Source organism: Nanorana parkeri, unplaced genomic scaffold (assembly GCF_000935625.1).
Source record: "Nanorana parkeri isolate BGI_ZX_2015 unplaced genomic scaffold, ASM93562v1 scaffold1654, whole genome shotgun sequence".
NCBI lineage: Eukaryota > Metazoa > Chordata > Amphibia > Anura > Dicroglossidae > Nanorana > Nanorana parkeri.
The window spans coordinates 294,679-310,328 of record NW_017307922.1 but is presented as its reverse complement, the minus strand read 5'-3'; the positions used below and the strand labels follow the sequence as shown (position 1 = coordinate 310,328).

Sequence of the window (15,650 nt, the reverse complement as noted above, 5' to 3'; positions counted from 1 at the left end):
AGAGTGCATTAGGCATGATGATCACCCTGCACGGCGCATGTCCCATAGTCAGTGTTGCCCCTCATCACATGACTTACCTTCTTCACTCTGAGCAGTCACACGAGCTGCTGCAATGAGCACCAACAAAGCAACAGACTCTAACTCCATAGCGGCCAAATCCGGAAAGCAGAGCAGAGCAGAGCAGATGACAGAAGTCTGCAACACGCACTCACGCTGCAATGGGGGCAGCCATGTTTGTTTCCGTATTTTTTCACCAAAAATAGCTTTATTGACAGGGGCAATCACATGGACCTAGCTAGCCAATGACAGGCCAGGAGTCGAATCACTTCCGCCAGCACTTTGCTGTTGTGCATGCGTGCCCTAAGCTGTAAGGCGTGAGTATCGTTGTGTGGTAGAGTGCAGCTGCAGCTGCAGCTGAAGCTTAGCGCAAGGCATACAGCATAAGGAGGAGAGGCGGCAGAAGACATGTCTATTTTCACTCCCACCAACCAGATTCGGCTGACCAATGTGGCGGTCGTGCGGATGAAGAAGGGAGGGAAGAGGTTTGAGATAGCCTGCTACAAGAACAAGGTTATGGGCTGGCGCAGTGGGGTGTAAGTATTCACCAGGCCGGTGTGTTGAGGAGCCAATCTGCGGATCTTGCGCCCTCTTGGGGGAGGGAGTAGAGAGGCTTTGAACAACAAACTGAAAGAACAATCAACCAAAACTTTGTAGCTTTGAATGGTGTGGAGAAAGGTTCCTTAAATGTGCGTCATGTTCATGTGTCTGTCTTCATTTAGTTAAGTGGGACCTTCCTACGCAGCAAAAAAAAAGCATGTAGCAGATGTTTTTGAGTTGTGTTCTGTGTTTTTTACTTCTGCGTTTGTGCGTGTATTCAGGCACAGAAATAAAGAGCAAAAGTGTGCGTCTTCCTTTCAGTGTATGGGGAAATTATATTAGAAATGAATGGCAACGCAAGCAGGTTGCACATTTTGCCATGTTTACATCAACATGCACAAAAATGTGCTTTGGTGGACGTTCACGGAACGCACAGGTGAGTATGCAGGCTTAGAGCCTTTGTATGTTTTTATTTCCATCTTGTTTACTATAGGGGGGGGTTCTCTGACTTGCTGTCAGGACAGGAAGTGATGGGCAATGTCTCCAATGTGGACACAGCTATAAATTACTTAGTCTTTTTATCCCTCTCTGTGTCAGCCTGTCACCTATTTCCCAAAATCTAATAGCAAGCGCATGTATATGCAAAACTGCTTTTCAACCTTGGATAGAGTAGGTTAAAACCACCACCGGTTTATTTTTCTCCTGCCTGGGACCCATCGAGTTTTCCCTTCACTTCCTGTCATGGGGACAGAACAGGAAGTTAACTAAACACTCATTTTTGACTACAGGCTTTGAGGGGAAGCTCCCTAATTGTTTTTTTTTTTTAGTGCATAGGAGTAGGCAACCCTGGCACTCCCACTTTTGTGCTACTACAAGTCCCATAATACATTGCAAGGCTGACTGCCACAGCCATGTCTCCCAGAGGTGTGATGGGGATTTGTAGTTACACCCTAACTGGAGTGCCAAGGTTGCCTACTCCTGATGCTCATACAGGGCTGATTCAGACTTTTGCAGCACATTTTGTAATAATGCAGTCAAGTTCTTTTGAATGGGTTGCCAACACACAGTAACTCAGGCCTGCTGTTTGTGTAGCTCTGGCTAGGTGTGTTTTGGTTGCCTTTTTAAAGTGAATGGCACAGCAACCTACCCCGCATAGGGGAATATTCGTAAAGCAGTGAATGTGACGTAGCTTCAATTTCACTGCTGGCAAATCTTCCTGGTGTGTGATTCCACTACAGTGATACACCTGCAGTGACTGTTTGGTAACTGGCACGGTCTGTGTTGTATAAATACAGGTATGTCCCTTAGTTTCATGTGCTGTGGTAACATGCAGGAAAACATGTGTTTTTGAGGCATGTTATCACAACATAAAGACCTGACCGAGGTTCTAAGTCTCCTTTTCACACTAGCTTTTCTATCAGGTCCACCTGTCAGTTTTTCAGACGGATCTGATTGGAAGCCCTATGTTAGTCTACAGGCAGCCGCATCTAAGAAGATGGGGGTCTGTTTACATCAGGTTACACCCAACTCCTGCCAGGTCCGGTAAAAACAAATGGATCAGAGAACCCTTCTGCCAGAACTGATCATGCTGGATCAGGAGTAACCGCCATATGTTAATGTCCATTTAGATCCGGCTGCCCTTACACTAATATGGATCCAGTATTGTCAGTTTTTACCTCCAGAAAAGAACTACATAGACACGAATGACACAATGTTGACATCCAGTCCAATCAAGAGATCCATGCACAGATCCCCTCCTGATTGGACTGTGTGAAAGGGGCTTAAATGCGAACCTTGCTGAGCTCCTTTGATCATAGTCTGTAGATGGGGTTTGCTTCCAGTTAAGTTAAAGTGCCAAGTCCATCCTGAATGAAAGTGTATGTCAAGCCAAGAAGGGCTACAAACCCTGTTAGATTTTTACTGCTATCCAGGGCTCTGTTGGAGAGATTTACCCTCGCTCCTGCCCAGGAGACAACGTTATAACCAGACAGGAAGTGAGGGAATCAGCAACACATGCAGACATATAATGATTTTATTAGTAAAGAATGGGGGAAGATTAGAATTCCAGTCAGATTTTTTATTGCTGTCTCTAACCCAGTTGCAGATTTTTTATTTTTTTTTTGTTTGCCCACTTCCTGTCGGGTAAAACTGTTGTCATTGGGGCAGAAAATAAGGGGAATCTCTCTAACAGAGCATTGGATAGCAGTACAACATGACCTGTATTATAATTCCCCTGCACTCCAAGATTAAAAAAAGATTTTGATTTGATGTACATTTTTAAGCCCCACTCCTTGTCATTTGACAGTCAAATGCTAGAGCCTGTGCTGAGCACCTGTTGGATGACAGGTAAATGACAGGAGGCACGGCATAGTGCTAGGAGGAGTGGAAGTCTAGGCCCTATGTACAGTCTGGGACTAGGATCCGAAGGGCTACACGGGGATTGAGTTGAAGGCAAAGGACTCATGTACACACCTGACAAGGATCATATTCTTATATTATAGCCTTTTATTGATTTGAACAGACCGCCTAGACGCTAGCATACGCTGCACGTGAAACTCCCAGGGCAAAAGAATAAGGCCATAACCTAGGCATACAACCTTTTTGCAACCATGTGCATGAGCCCTAACATAGGTTTTTTTTTTTTTTGGTTTTTTTTTATGTATGCATTTTAACTAGAGGTGCACCGAAATAGAAATTTAAAAACCGAAATAGAAAAAATTGTCAGGCCGAAACCGATACCGAAAATGTTTTTATTTTATTTTTTATAAACTTTTTTATTTTCTTTTAGATTTATTTCTATTTTTTATTTTTTTTATTAAATATTTTTTACTTTACTTTTAGGGGCTTCGGGGAAATATTAGGGGTCGAAATTATATCGGAAATTAATGGCAACGCATCAGGTTGCACATTTTGCCATGTTTACATCAAGGTGGACCTGTCAAGATGGAAATATTAGGGGTCCGACAGACCCCTGATATTTCCCTTTTAAAATAGAAAGAGTCCTCAATCTCTTTTTCTGTATCCCCTGTTATCAATGAATCCTCTGAGTGTTCCTGTTCATTGATAACTTGAGAATATATTATGTTTACTATAACCACAATTATGAATGGACAGGAGTGGATATAGATCACTTCCCATTCATTCAAAATTGAGTATATATTGACCATACTATGTCTTCAATTATCTACAAACACTCAGCGATCACTGAACGCTGAGTGTTTGTAGCCCGCTCTCCTCTCTGACGCACACTGTCACAAGAGGCTGAGTGAGCGGTGCGAGAGGAGAGCCCAGCCTCCTGTGACAGCGCTGTCTCCGCCCCCACACGGCTCTGCCGCACTGTGATAGGCGGCCGAGCGGTGTGGGAGGAGAGACACCGGCCGCTTACATCGATTTTGTTCCGCAGCGCTCGGTCGGCTGTCACTTTCTCTCCTCACCGCTTGGACACAGAGCAGCGCCCGGCGGGGAGGAAAGAAACCTGGGATGCGCCGATGTATCGGCAGGAAAATGGCACTTTCGGCATTTAGCCAAAAGTGCCATTTTCGGCCGATATATCGGTGCATCCCTAATTTTAACCAGGTCAGGGTTACTGTAAATCATTTGGTTTTACATTGCCATTAAATCTGAACACGTTCCAATGTTTCCTCTATGCTCAGTAGTAAAGCCCTACAATGTCGTGCATGACGAACAATAAAATAAGCTCTGAAAAATCCAGGTTACATTGTGCTTATTTTACAGATATTGGTTACAATGTCCAATACCAGTCATAGAAGAATAATTGTGTATAATATTTAAATAATGATATGTACATACTTGATATTTTTGGTCATAGGGAGAAAGACCTAGATGAAGTATTACAGACACACTCTGTGTTCATGAATGTGTCCAAAGGTCAGGTGGCCAAGAAAGAGGATCTGGCCAAAGCATTTGGAACAGAGGACCAGACAGAGATCTGCAAGCAGGTATTTACATTGTGCCAGTTAGTCCTTGTTCACAGGGGCAGTAAAAACAGGTGGTTGATCTACATTTTTATGGCAGAAAACCTAAAATAGCAGCTATCAAGGCTTGTACGCTTGCTGCCACTGCAATTCTTTGCACCATGATGCTGCAGAATTTTTTTTTATGGCATGTTTGGTAGGTGCTGCTGTTTGGCAAACCTGACCATTGATGTCATTAGGGAAGTCTTGTAATGCAAAATCCTCCTTGAAATCCAAACGTGAAAAACACAGGCATTCAGAAGTAGCACCCCTTGAAAGCCTGCAAATCAGCTGTCAGGCAAGTGTGCTCCTCATGTAAACTTAGACACAGGGCAAACATTTTGTTAAAAATGTATGTAATTGCTACACATGCCCACTTGTTATCTTATTGAAAGTTACCTTTTCCATTGAAATCTAAAAGCAGTTCTAATTTTCTGAAACTGTGGCCAGTCTTCCTTACAAAGGCTTGCCACAATATCCTATGTACAGAACTTCTCAGTTATCCAATTCCCCCTTCTTATGTCATTAGAACACTGCTTTTCCCAGAAGTCATCCACTGCAACAGGAGTCAAATATTTGGTAAGACACATTTAGTAAAACACCGCTAAAGGGGTGCGAGGGCTGTAGCTATAACGTTGAGAACCATTGTGTGATTACAGTATAGGCAGACTCGCTCATGTAACAGTAAATACAGAAATGGTGCTGGTAAGCCCTGCATCAGGAGTAGGCAACCTCAACCCTCCAACTGTGGTAATAATGGAAATCCCATCATGCCTGTGGCTGTCAGTCTTGCAGTGCCTCGTGGGATTTGGAAAGCCGGGGTAACCTACCCCTGCCCTACATTAATATCCACAGAACAGAAGCAGATAAGCATCCAATCCCTTGTAATATATGTATAGTTCACCTGGAGGGGATTTCTTTTAGAAACTCTAGTGCTTCCCATACCCCCTGGGAAACAGCATATACTTGCTTTTCCTTCCACCATCACTTTGTTCAATTGCCGGAAGAGAAGTCCTGTGCAAGCATCAAGTTGTGTGATATTTAATTGTTTGTTGTCCCTGTCGAGGCATAAATGTCAGTCCAGGGTCAGACTGTACAGCTTCCATGGAGGCTGCCCAGTTTTCTGCCTAAGCTCAGGGCTGGTAAATGACACACTATCCAGGTTGCTGGTGGAGGGTAAAAGTTTCAATGAACAAAGCCTTTATCTTTTCATTTCATGTTATCTCTACAGGACCTTTTTTATACAGCGGTTTTTGTTATCGGCGCTGAAATCAGACAGGAGATAGACCAGCATTGTAGGGCTGTAAAGTCATTCTGACAGGGAGAGAATACAAATAAATGATGAAGAATTTAGTCATTTCTGCTAGAATAAAGGCTGCACTGTTAAAAAAAAAACACATTTTCGATGTTGGTATTTAGATTATCACAAATGGCCTTTGGTGACTGGTGTTCGCAGCAAACAAAAACAAAAAATCAAGATTTTGGAAATCAGTTAGAATTTTATTTCCTCTGTCAGCTTATTGGAACGTTTTCTCCTCACTACCTGCCCTGGACACACAACAGGAAGAGAGAGCAAATCTTCCAAAAGTAACTGGAAGTTCCACTTTTGGCAATTGTCCCTGGGATGAATGACTTTACTGGGCGATTTCACCTCAACCACCGTCTCAGTGGAAAATGTCAAATTGTGGATTTTTCCACACTGTGCATTCACCAAGACAGTGAGAGTGAATCTTCCCCCCTCAATTCTCCACTCAAAGAAGTGCAGTAGTGGCATCCATAATCTTTTCTACACTAACTGTAGGCATTCGGCATGTTTACAGACCACAAAGGCTGGAGATTTAGGACTGCTCTATGGTAAAGAATATCACTGTAGAAAATAAAGATTCTCTGCACTAGGGGAGGTGCCTTTTTTTGCTTTTGTTTCTTCGATAGAATAACAGTGAGTGTTCCCTGACTGGTAAAGTGCTGCCATCCCATGGCAGGTCCGACTTACTGAAGTGGAGTCACAGCTGTAGTACTTTTGCGCTGGTGGATCAAGAAGGAATCACTGTATATCTGTTGAATATAATATTACGATCTTGTCAAATGTTTCATGTACAGTGTATATATACAGTATGTGCAAACATACTTTTAACTTGATTTTCTTTTATGCTACAGGTTTTATCAAAGGGGGAGCTTCAGGTATCTGAAAAAGAGCGGAGCACACAACTAGAACAAATGTTTCGGGATATTGCAACCACTGTGGCTGACAAATGTGTCAATCCAGAGACAAAGAGGCCATATACTGTAAACCTGATTGAAAGAGCCATGAAAGACATCCATTATTCAGTTAAAGCCACAAAGAGTACAAAACAACAGGTAAGAAAACCTTTCAGTTACATAAAAGAGAACTCCAAGTAAAAAAACAAAAACATTCTTAGATCCTGTAATGTATATTCTTTAGGCCTCATTCACACTGATAAGAGCCGTCCCGCACAGATCCACGCGACGTGCACGGACGTATCGAGCTGCTCCCGGGAAGTACAGGTGCTGGGTGTGATTGCAGGCATCAGCTTGTTCTCTATGGGAGTACGCTCACCCAAACTGCACATCCATGCGGGTTTCTGTACTCGTACATGGAGGGGATGGATCCTGTCTGCGTCCGAGCACGGACACCCGCACGAATGTGCAGTTCGGGTGAGTGTGCGGCCGCGTACTCCCATAGAGAAGAACAGGCTACTGCGTGCAATCACACGCAGTACCTGTCCTTCCCAGGAGCGGCCCCGATACGCCTGTGCACATTGCACGGATCTGTACGGGCCAGCTCTTATCAGCGTGAATGAGGCCTTAAGAAGCATGACATACAATAGATGAGGGATTTTAAATCACAGCTGGTATATTAATACGACAGTTTGTCAATTTAGATTTCTATAATCCCCTGCACAGCAGCCCTCAGACAGTGAAAAAGAGGGTCAGCACTGTGAGCCAGATATATCGCTCTAATGCTTTCTACAGTCCTGTCAGTTTGAGGCCGGCGAAGGAGACTTGTTTTGCTCCAAACCCTTCCATGCTCAATCTAAAACTGAAAACAGATTAATAATTCTACTCCACCTCGATCTCATTTTTGGTGGTAGTGGTTTTCTATCAATTGCTATGGTACTCCATATGCAATCAGACATTTTCTTCTAAGGACTTCACTCATTTGTAAAGAAAATAAGATTGTGTCCCAATTATCTGTGACATTATTTGAAAAGCACCACCATTACAAAATGAAAATGTGTGTTTCTTTGCTTATACCCTTTTGTCATCCTTTCCAGTGTTTATTGCCATGTGGCCAGACTGAGCTGGGGGGAATGATGAAGCACCTGTGAGCTTAGGCAAAATGCACAGGACCAAGGGAATTTGAAGGCATAGCCCACCTTTTGCAAAAATGTAATAAATGTATACTTTTTTTTTTCAAATTGAAGCCTGCAGAGCATTCCAGTTGCAGTCAGTGGATGGGGGTGCAGTGTACAGGTTACTGCAGACTGTTCCTCCAGGCCCACATCCATATGGAGATACAGACCTGTTATGGGGCTGAAGGAAGTAATCAATGGACTACAAATACGGTGATGTTCTTTGAGATCTATGAGTCCCTCGGCTGCGGTGGCATTTGTAGTCTCTCCTTTTACAGATTACTGTAAATGCTCCGCCCCCACAGCCATGACTAATTCAAATGGAAATAGAAGCCTGCATTGATAAGCACCACATGAATCAGAAAAAAAGGGGGTTGGCGGGTTGGGTAATGTGACCAGGTTTCATGTTAAACCCTAAATATGAGCGAAAGGTGGAGTATGCTTTTAATCCTTGTGTATTTACTGTAATTAAATATGGTGGCAGCAGAAATGAATTGCAAGTGTCTGGATTCTAAAGGCAGTAAAGTCATACATATAACTGATGCTATGTGGAATAGGTAAAATAATGGGTGTTTTAGTGGTGTAAAGGATCAGTTTTAATATTTTGGATTAGAATTCCCCAAATATAGTTTGGGGTTATAGGTCTTGTTCTGTTTTATAATATGGATATGTTAAAGATATTTTTCAGTTATTAGTGATCCTCGTATAGTTCTAGTCTACAGAACAGAATACTAACTCATAGAAATCTTAACCTTTAGTAACAGTAGCAGCAAATGTTTTGGGTACAGTCATGCATTGTCAAAAAAAAAATTTAAACATCTGGGAAGTGTATCCTTCAGACTTCACACCTAAGAAATGAATGATTCTCAAGTGCAAATGCATTGTTTTTCAGGCCTTGGAAGTCATAAAGCAACTTAAGGAAACCATGCAGATTGAGCGTGCTCACATGAGATTGAGGTTTATCCTTCCTGCCAAGGATGGTAAACGACTGAAAGAGAAGCTGAAACCATTAATCAAGCTTGTTGAGAGTGAAGACTTTGACAAGGAGCTAGAAATGGTAAGCAAATATCCTTTTTACACATGTTCAATACCCTAACAACCAGGATGAATAGAGAGAGTTAATCAAATCTTTCCGACACAGGGACATGGGACAACAATAGAAATCTACGGTATCAGGGGTTTACACACTTCTCAGTTCTATTCAAACCAGCTTGGCCCATAGATAGATAGATAGATGTATATATATCTCTATAGATATATACATTTATATAGGTATATATATATATATATCTATCTATATCTATATCTCTATATAGATATCTATCTATATATAGCAGATAAACCACTTCCTTTAGATGATTTCATCATATCAAGCAGTCGCACAATTGCAGCAATTTTTTTTTAAATTCCACCTCATATAAAACTCTGTTATTAGAATACTGTCTGGTTTGTGAATGAATAAACTGTGTGGGCTAAAGAGAGTAAAGTACCCTAGTGAGTAAATTAGAAGAATCTGAGTAGCACGTTTGTGGGGCAATTAACCTTTTTATAGTTAACTGTGATGTACCTGTAAGCTTACAAAGAACAAGAACTCCTTGTTGAGATGATTGGAAATTATCAATGCATTTGTAACAATCCAATCTTACTAGGAAATGCTCTACAACAGGGGACTCAAATTACCTGGGGACCACTGGGCAAGTTTTCCTCTTCCATTGGGGGCCGCTTGCAAAATTTCAAAATCTAACTATGTACAGTACTAGATAGTGCTTACTGCCAGATGCCAGGCAGTGTTTGCTCTAAGTTAGATGAGTCAAATCTGTCTTAAGTGTGTTATAGCAGTTGAGAACCTAACAGCCTGGAGATGTGCACCTGTTAGCCTAGACCTGGTTTTAGATATGTTAAAGTTCATACCTGAGTGAAAAACTATACTCCACTATGTACTTCCAAATTAGAGCGAGGAGAGACATCAAAGTGAGTGCTCTTCAAGAACTATCTGCACCTTGTGTTTCAGACACTGCCTTTCTCCCCTAGTTCCATTGTCTCTCCGTGCCTCCTCCATGCACTCAAAGTTAGAAAACCTGGGCCCCCTTGTTGCCCCTGTCCACCTGACATCATGACATTCTGTGTCTGGGTTTCAGCCGACCTGAAACCTGGACATAGCACATACAGGACTCAAAAATCCCGGACAGGTGGAATCCCTAGAAGGAGGCCATGTGCCTCTTTCTGGCAGCCGGCCCTTGGGCAGTGCACGAATGATCAGTCTGCCCCTGACAATGATCTCCCCACCAGCCATGCCGCTCTTCTTCTGCCTGCCGCTCTAGGCTCAATGGATAGCTGCTGTGGGCCTTTGTAAATTATGGGGCCCAGGGCAGTTGCACCTTTTTGCCCTGCAGTAAAGTCAGCTCTGATCGGCAGCCCTGCCTGCGGGCCAAAAGTAACCGGTTCGCTGGCCAGTAGTTGGAGACCTCTGTTCTACAAGAACAAAAAATGGTTCCATTTTAGGGGAAATACTATAACATCATTGGGATCCTGTGAACACCAGCGACAATCTTCAGCAGGGCTGATAATCCAGTTTTAGTTCTGCTCTGCCTCCAGGGTTGCCAAGTGAAATTTGTCATTGGGATAAATCCTCCAAGAAAGCTGGTCCAGTAAATTATAGCAGCAGCCACACTGAACTATATCAATCCTCCACTAATCTGAACAAATAAAAAAAAAATGGAATTGTTCTCAGTCATTTCTTGCTAAGATCATCAATCACTCTATTATGGTTGCATCCACCTCTAACTGAATATTCTAGCACAATTTAAATAAAACACCTTATAGGAGAACGGTCTAGAGTTGACTATAAGAAGTCTTCTCTCAGTAAAAAGTAATAAAAACCAACACATTATTTCTTATTGGCTGGTGGTACATTGACAGGTGTGCGGTACAACTGGAGAAAGGCTGCAAGAAGTTCAAAGAGCTGCTCTGATGGTGATGTCACACCAAGCCTCGGTGTCATCGCCGACACATTTCAATTGGAACATCAAACTTTGTCAAGGAATGCTGTAGACATTCCGAGAATTCCTTTTAACCCTCCTCTGAATGTTAACCCCCTCTGTGCTGTATCAAAATCAATGCCTGCAGGTTCCTTATATTCATCTCTCCAATATTTCATAAAACCAGTATTCTAAAAACTACTTTATGAAACATTTGATCAAAAGCAAATACCTTTTAAGTATCCTGGTCTAGGTCAGCTGAGGCAGTAGTATTCAATTGAAAAATATCCATTTGGATTCAGGCTGTGACATTTTCCAACTGAAACTGCCCCTCATCAATCACATTTTACAATTTCTATTGCTCTAAAATGGGTTCATTTCAAACTGTTATTATGATGTTCCTTATAATTTTTGGGTTGTGGGGGGGGCTTTCATATACCAATATGTAGATACATTTTTCCAAATTCCGGTACAGACTACGTTATGCTGCTTGCTTCAGGGATTCTAAACAGATCTTGCACATCCTGGAGGATCTGAAATGGCATTCCAGCTGATATCTGGTGGCCATGGACGTCACTTCACTTTATACTGTATTCCTCATGAGAAGTTGTGAGGCCAATAAATATACATGGGAGAGCAGGTGTGCTGCATGTGTGTCAGCACCCCTCTGTTAGAGGGAAGCTCACCACATTATTGCCAGCACAGCACACAGTAAAAATCCTTATGTTCTGACCACACAATTCATAATAGATTACTATTATAGATTCACAGAGCAATATGGATTTCCTAACAGGAGCACAGCAGCATCTGCTTCCCTTCAGGCTTTCTCTCTCGGATGGAAATTGTACATCCGACAGGGGGGTTTTTTTCTGTCTGTCTGTGATCTTTGCTCAAACTATTGCAGTCAGAAGGCCTTGTTACATCTCCAGTAAACATTTAGAGGTTGCCTTATGAGGTAGTCGCGGCACTTGGAAAAATTAGCGGAAGATGTAATGTTTTTATCCAAATGTTTTTTTACCTCTTGCAAATTGTAAATATAAAAATATATGTATCCAAATACGCTACTATAGCTGTATGTGCCCTGAAAAAATATGTATAAAATTATGCAAAGGAAACAAAGTGCATAAACACAAAAAAATTTCTGCGACTATTGTGTTTGTGCCTATATGTATTCTATTTGCATTCCTTGTGGAACAATGGGGTGATTGCGTTGTATTGCATTATGGAATGGAGAGCTTACATTAGTCTGGTCTTTTTGAGATGACTACATTTTCATTTTGAATATGCCCCATGTTTGGGTGTGGGGCTCTTGGGCTACTGCACTGCCAAAGGCTGATTATTCTTCCTGAACTATCCGGATATATACATGGCCTAATGTTGGCCATGTTTTTCAAGATGGGTTACATTTAAGGCCCCGTTCACATTGAGCGATTTATCGCGCGATTTTTGTAGCGATATCGCTCATATTTCCGCACTATATCGCTCTATATAGCTTCACCAATACATTTCAATGTAGCTGTTCACATCTCGTCGCTCAATGTTGCTCAATATCGCTCAATATCGCTTGTAGCTCGTCGCTGGTAGCTTGTCGCTTCTACATGACCCTTTTTTAGAGCGATTTTGAGCGATATTGCTCCTGATTGCATACAGCCCAATAGGAAGATGTCGCGCGACACGTCGCTCAATGTTGGTCAAAGTCGCGCGATTTGCATGTCGCTCAGTGTGAATGGGGTCTAAAGGTTATTGAAAAACTGAACTATTTTTTTTTTTTTTGTATGTGTTTTAATACCATGTATTGATTTCAAATGTGTTTTTCCTAATTTAGGTGTGCTTGATTGATCCAGGCTGCTTTCGGGAAATTGATGAGCTGATACGATGCGAGACCAAAGGAAAAGGCACTTTGGAAGTACTGAGCTTGAAAGATGTAGAAGAAGGAGATGAGAAGCTAGAATAAGAGCGACAATACATTAACCCTTGTTCCCTGTAGACTTAACGGTCTTTCCACTATTAAATGCTTGGTTTTAAGTCATATAGACTAATCAGCTTTGTGTTCAAAGCAGCTATTTTGGAAAAGTGGCTTCATCACAACTAATGAATGAAGAACTTTGAATCTTCATTGTATGACATTTACCACTGAAGTTTATCTAATAACTAAAGCCGGAGTAACTCAAGCTAACACTATAACATTTATTGTTTACGGACTTTAAAGTCGTTTCTACAACTTACAGCAAGTGTGCCTCACTGCTAAGTTTTCCTATCGTTTGATCTGACTTGTGCTTTTATGTTGGAGGACGCTTAGAACATTTAGTAAGCGGTTATTTAGCTGGAATCATGTTAGCCAATGTGCCATTTTTCTAGACTGCGTAGAGCTGATTTTCTAGAACTTTGGAAAGGGTTGCTCAGTAGATCTTGTGTTGGATTAAAGGAACTTGTCAGATTTGGAATTTACCAGAGGATCTACCCACAAGGTGGTGGACTATTATAGAAAAGCAGAGTTTTTGATTTGCACTGTGTGGCTATATTTTTAATTTATTAAATACTTAAGCTATATTTTTTTAGGGAAATATTTTGTGGAACGTGAAGGATATTTACACGTGTGTGTGTGTGTGTGTATTGGGAAGTAACGTGCACAAAAGTAATGGATGCTCACTTAAAGCACATGGATTGAAGGTTTTCCCCTCTGTAGTTAGTGAAGTACATTGTGAAAGAATGTAGTCAGTGTGAATATAGTTGTTTCCTTCTGGAACATTTAGTTCATCCTAGAGCAGCAGCTTGGTACATTGGAGTTACTGCAGACAGCACTGACTAATACAACAGCTATTACTTAACACGTGGAAACTTGCCCTTGTCGGCTGCAAACATTATAGAGATGAGTGATGTTTGCAATGACTTATGTATTCAGATGTTGGTGTTATTATGGCATTGATGATAGAGATGCAGTGTAAATGTTTTCATGATCTGGTTTTACATAACTGCCTTCAGTAAGTATTATGAGCATTCATATTTTATATATCACTCATGTATTTTGCAGTCAGCCTTGCTGATCACCCAAGACCACAATAAAAATTATAGCCTTTGATGGGTTTGTACTTATTTGGCTGTAGTAAAAATGGAACTTTAATTTAGCTTTTTTTTGTTTTTGTTTTGTTTGATAGTTCGATTGTAATATGTCCAGTATTTTTTTTATTCCATTTTCAGTTCGTTGAGATTTTATTTGATACGGTTCTACAGTTGGTTCATACCACAGCTGATCCTTATCAACCTTCTTCGAACTCCTGCCCAGGCTCCTCCTGAATAACTTGAGACCTGGAGGAAGTGCACCTGAGCCTGCTTTGGTGGTTTGCAGACTTGCTTATTTTGGTTTCTCCAGATTCACTTTGTACTAGGGAGCAATCATATGGCACTTGTTTCACACTACTTGGGGAACACCTCCTCTACCATTTCTCCCCTGCCCACAACTTCTTCATCATTCTTTGACAAGTACTTATGTATTTCTTTCCTAGTTTAAAAGTAACCATGATGAATATGTGGCCTCTGTTGACCTCTCCTGAAAATGTCAGTTGCCGTCTTATGCTGACCCTCTTTCATACTTCAGTATTTTAGGTTAGGTTTCTAATTCAGAATGAGAATGCTTTTTAAGGATTTGTAATCTATATACTAGTTCCAGCTCAAGGCTCAAAATATTTAAAGCCAGTGAGTCAGTAAAACAGCCAGGTAACTGATTTATCCAAAAGGGAAGTGTAGCATGACAGCTCTCATATTTAATTGGTGACAGTAAGCTTTTTTTCCCTCTTTAGCCCTCAGAGGTACACTCTGACTTAAAGAAAAACCCGTGCTGAAGGAAATATGTAGGCAACTGTTGCTACCTCTCCTACAAATGCAAGTTGACTACAAATCCCACTAACCCTCTTGCTTGAATAGTTTAAATCCATGACACAAAGTAGGTGGAAACAGGGACCTTTTGGTTTTTCTCTGGCTATGCTGAGCTTTATCCTTGTTCCATAAGTCCTAAAAGTACTGAAGTAAGTAAGTCAGCATTACCAGAATAAATCCAGCATTGGCATCCCCTATATTTGTTAAAACAAGACTTTCTTTGCTGACTTTTTCTTTCTGGAAATGCTAGTTGCCTGGATCACTCCAATTCAGTTTTTATATATTTTCCGGTAACTGACTTAACAAATATGCAAGTGTCCTGTCTTTCTTTACTTTTTATGGTCTGGGCCACTGACTTGGTATTAAATGACAGAGACAACTAGGCACCTAGAACTTCGAGAAGGAGGTTGGCAATAGACATACTGGGGGGAATTTATCAAAACTGGAGGGGAGAAAATCTGGAGCAGCTGTGCATGGTAACCAATCAGCTTCTCTCTTCAGTTTGATTTTCAAAGCTTAACAAACCATAGAAGCTGATTGGTTGGCATGCATAACTGCTCCAGATTTGATAAATTCCCTTCACTGTATTTCTCAGTACAAATTTCCTTTAAAAAAAAAAGCCTATATTCCTGTTGATACGGATTTATTTATAACCTGTGCTGCTAATTACATTTCAAGTTTCCCTTTTATAGAATTGTATCTTTTTAGCGCCAGTCTAGACAACATCATAAAAATGGTGCCATGGACTAAAATTACTCTTCTTCCACAGTGAATATCCAAGAGATCAATTCTTCAGAAGAGATTGAGCTCTTGGATTTTCATTGTGGGAGGGTACTTTTTTTGTCTGTAGGTTT

General features: G+C 41.3%; 1 protein-coding gene across 1 annotated transcript; it reads left to right on the top strand.

Annotated features, from left to right (window-relative positions):
* Positions 1-415: 415 nt before the first annotated feature.
* On the top strand, positions 416-13,001 carry SBDS (SBDS ribosome assembly guanine nucleotide exchange factor). Its single transcript, XM_018571028.1, has 5 exons — positions 416-593; positions 4,427-4,556; positions 6,729-6,929; positions 8,838-9,002; positions 12,749-13,001. The coding sequence occupies exons 1-5, from the start codon at positions 466-468 to the stop codon at positions 12,875-12,877; spliced, it is 753 nt and encodes a 250-aa protein (XP_018426530.1). The 5' UTR covers positions 416-465; the 3' UTR covers positions 12,878-13,001.
* Positions 13,002-15,650: the final 2,649 nt, after the last annotated feature.